The 3,602-nt window shown below is 24.8% G+C and overlaps 1 protein-coding gene across 1 annotated transcript in view; it reads left to right on the top strand.

The window, feature by feature from the left end:
- The first annotated feature begins 272 nt into the window (after positions 1–272).
- The window catches only part of LOC126905661 (uncharacterized), a 34,940-nt gene continuing 31,610 nt past the window's right edge, over positions 273–3,602 (top strand). The window contains exons 1-2 of the mRNA XM_050685598.1: positions 273–347; positions 2,617–2,670. Coding sequence (XP_050541555.1) covers positions 2,635–2,670 — 36 coding nt within the window. The 5' untranslated portion in view covers positions 273–347; positions 2,617–2,634. The remainder of the gene's footprint in view (positions 348–2,616; positions 2,671–3,602) is intronic.

Consider the following 3,602-nt stretch of genomic DNA (forward strand, 5'->3'; position numbering starts at 1 on the left):
TATGACATTTTTGTGAAATATTTTACAAAAATAATTATCATGATATATTAAAATTCCTATTCGAAATTATTTTAATATTGACACTATTTAACGGAAATAATTATTTAACTAATCTCCTAATAAAAAATGTCAGTAAAGTTCCTTACATTAATGACATAAATAATACACATTTATAACTATATTTAATACATATGTGCGTGTTCAAATTAGCATATGACGTAATAGCGTTATAATTCAACAGTGTAAATATTTAACAATTATGCTAGAAAAATTTCTACAAAGTATAAATGTATTTCTTGTGTGTTTTATTTGTAAAAGAAAATTTTCAAAATTCATTTGTCAATCGGGTAACTAAATTTTTTGATAATTATTTTTATAATTTTATTTTTTTTTTATAATTTTAATATTTGATTTCTATTTATTTTAACCAATACAATCCGTTTAAGACTTACGGCATTACCTTCAATACATTTTTTAGGGAATTTTTATGCTTCGGGAAGTTTAAGGACGGATGGGTTTCTATATTTTAGGCTTTTTTAATACTATACAAATGGAACTGCTCTTGGTCGAACATTAAACTTATGTATTATTGTCTTTTAGCTTCGATGCGAAACTGAAAAGGTATTGGTTTTACTAAGATGTGTTTTTTTTTTTTTGTGTCTGTTACCACTTTTTCTCAGCTCTCACTGAACCGATTTCTTTCAATGATATATCAAAAGATCACAAAATGTATCTAGTTGAAAACATTAACCTCAAAAATTGAAAAATTTTCCCTCGTTCCCCGTAAATGGGGGAAACCTCCAAAAAAATTACAAATTTAAAAATTGCTAATTTTCGAAATTTTTTCAATTTTTTTTACTTAAAAGTGCTATAACTTTTTCAAAAATGAACATATCAATATATTTCTTTTTTTTATAGATGCATGATGTATTTACATATCATTTTATATATTTTTTTTATATCTGACCCTTTACCTGCCCACAGGGAGAGATTTAAAAAGACAACTTTTTCAAAAAAAATTAACTTTTTCAACTTAACTTTTGAAAATGTTCCGGAAAGACTGACACTTTTATATATATCTTAAATTAAAGCTTATGTAATACACTTTAATTTGAAAAAAAAAAATTTGACCTCTGGACTTGTCTTCGTGGTGAAAATGACGATATCATTATCTTTCATTTGGTATATTTTTTTTTTATATGTGACCCTTTACTTGCCCACAGGGGGGGATTTAAAATGACAACTTTTTTACAAAAAATTAATTTTTTCAACTTGATTTTTGAAAATGTTCCGAAAAGTCTGACACTTTTATATATATTTTAAATTAAAGTTAATGTAATATACTTTATCATGAAGAAAAAAAATATCGAACTTCATTTTGTCTTCACGGTGAAAATGGCTATCGAGTGCAATTTTTTTGTGTGAAAATTCTCGATTTTATATTTAAAATTTTTAACTTTAAAATGTTATTACATTTTGAAAAATGTTATTACATTTTGAAAAATGTATGGATCAATACATTTTTTTTATAAAAAAAAATATTTATATACTTCTTTCATTCGACATACTTTTTTTTTAAATCAGACTATATTCCTTAATACAGAGGGTTCAAAACATAAAAAAGCATATAGAAAGTAGAACTTTTTCAACTTAATTTTTGAAAGTGTTCCGGAAATACTGACACTTTTCTATATATCTTAAATTATAGCTTATGTAATAAACTTTAATATTAAAAAAAAATACGATTTTTGTAATAAAATTCTTTTTCATATTTTTAACTTTATATCGCTATAAATCTTTGAAAAACGTATGGATGAATACAATTTTTTTATGAGAAATAATATTTATATACCTCTTTAATTCGACATACTTTATCTTAATCAAGATATTAATAAGGAACTAGCAGATCATGTAGCTTTTGGAATAATCCACCAATTTTTTGATGAATTTTAGTGGACCACTATCTAAAGCTTTGCATCGAAGCCTTTTTTTTTTATAGTGATTTTAATCACTGTCAGTTATCATTATACGTGATCCACGTATAACTATGCCACGTCACCACTGTGCCCCCTGTACTGAGTTTTTTTTTTTTATTATATCATTGTATATTTTACTTTTATTTATTTTTTGATAATTTTAATAAAGTAATTTATATTTACCACCCAATAACCATTCATCAGCTGATTCATTACTATTTCATTGTAGCTTTTACTAGCTAACGATAGTATTACATTCAACGACTTTTCAAGCAATATTTAGAAATATAAACATTCCTGATAATAAATATACATCAATATCGTATAAGCCAAAATTGATAAAACGTTTCCACGATACACTTTACACTATTTATGCTGTAAGAGTTTATCTTTTACAACATATATAATGTAATTGTTTTAGTAATAAAAATGTAAATTATGTCCTTTATAATCATTTATAGCGCCTCGGTAAATTAATTTGAAATTTATCCAAGTGCTATTTCAACGGATTAAATGGACAAAACTTAACACAAATACAATTTAAGCGATTTATCTAATAAAAATAAAAAAAGGCTAATGAAAATTAAAAAATTAATTAATGCTTCAACTATGTTAATTTTAAAACAACATTTATTTCTAGGTATTTTCCAATTAAAAAATGAAGCATATCCTGTTTATGTGCTTATGTCATAATGTAAGTTACATTGATGTTTATAATTTCACAAATGCAGTCTTTTTGATCATCATGGAAATCATGTGTATAAAATCAATGTTGTACTTATAGTTAATTAATTTTTATTAATCATTAATTTAAGTTAAGTTAAGAATTGGATAAATTGATTTGTATAAAAATTAAGGCGTCTGGGTACCCAGCCTTTTTTCAGGGGTCCAATATAGACAATTTTGCGATTATTTCATGTTACGCAGTGTCGTTGTGTGAGAAGTATATAATTAGTAGTGTGAGTGTCCATTATTTGGAGTCTTTTCGTCGTGTTATAGTCGATAACAAAAACGGTTATATACCTGCCTTACTTTTTGATAAAATACGATTATATTGATTTAATAACGATAAACATTTATTTTATTTAGTATAAAAACCGTAGTATAGCAGCAGTCTCATCGTAATTACTTATAGACGCGTCATAATTTCACAAATAATAAAATTATTTATTATCGATGAGTAAGAAAAACATCTACATCGATTATTTTGAAGCTATAAAATTATCAATAAAACTTTAATTTGAATTATAAGAATTCAATTTACAAAATTACATTATTTACACAGTGCTATTTTTAAGTTTTATAAGCCTGTTCTTATGGATAGTCCTTTGTCAGAAGAAGAGTCAATTATCTCTGGTAATAAACAATCCATGTAGAATTTTTCTAAAAGTGGCCAATTTATATTACACACTTTATTGTTTTTTTCAATTTTATCAATTAACATACCTAAAAGTACACTATATTAATAAATTTTTGAGGTCGTACATTTAAGTATCTGCCTTTTATACTTTGTTTTAGCTTCGATACGAAGCTGAGAAGGTATTAATTTTACTATGATGTGTTTTTAGCTTCGATGCAAAGCTCAGAAGGTATTGGTTTTACTAAGATGTGTTTTTTTTTTTTTTT

The sequence above is a fragment of the Daktulosphaira vitifoliae genome, unplaced genomic scaffold, assembly GCF_025091365.1.
Source record: "Daktulosphaira vitifoliae isolate Bord-2020 unplaced genomic scaffold, ASM2509136v1 Scaffold_4, whole genome shotgun sequence".
Taxonomy (NCBI): domain Eukaryota; kingdom Metazoa; phylum Arthropoda; class Insecta; order Hemiptera; family Phylloxeridae; genus Daktulosphaira; species Daktulosphaira vitifoliae.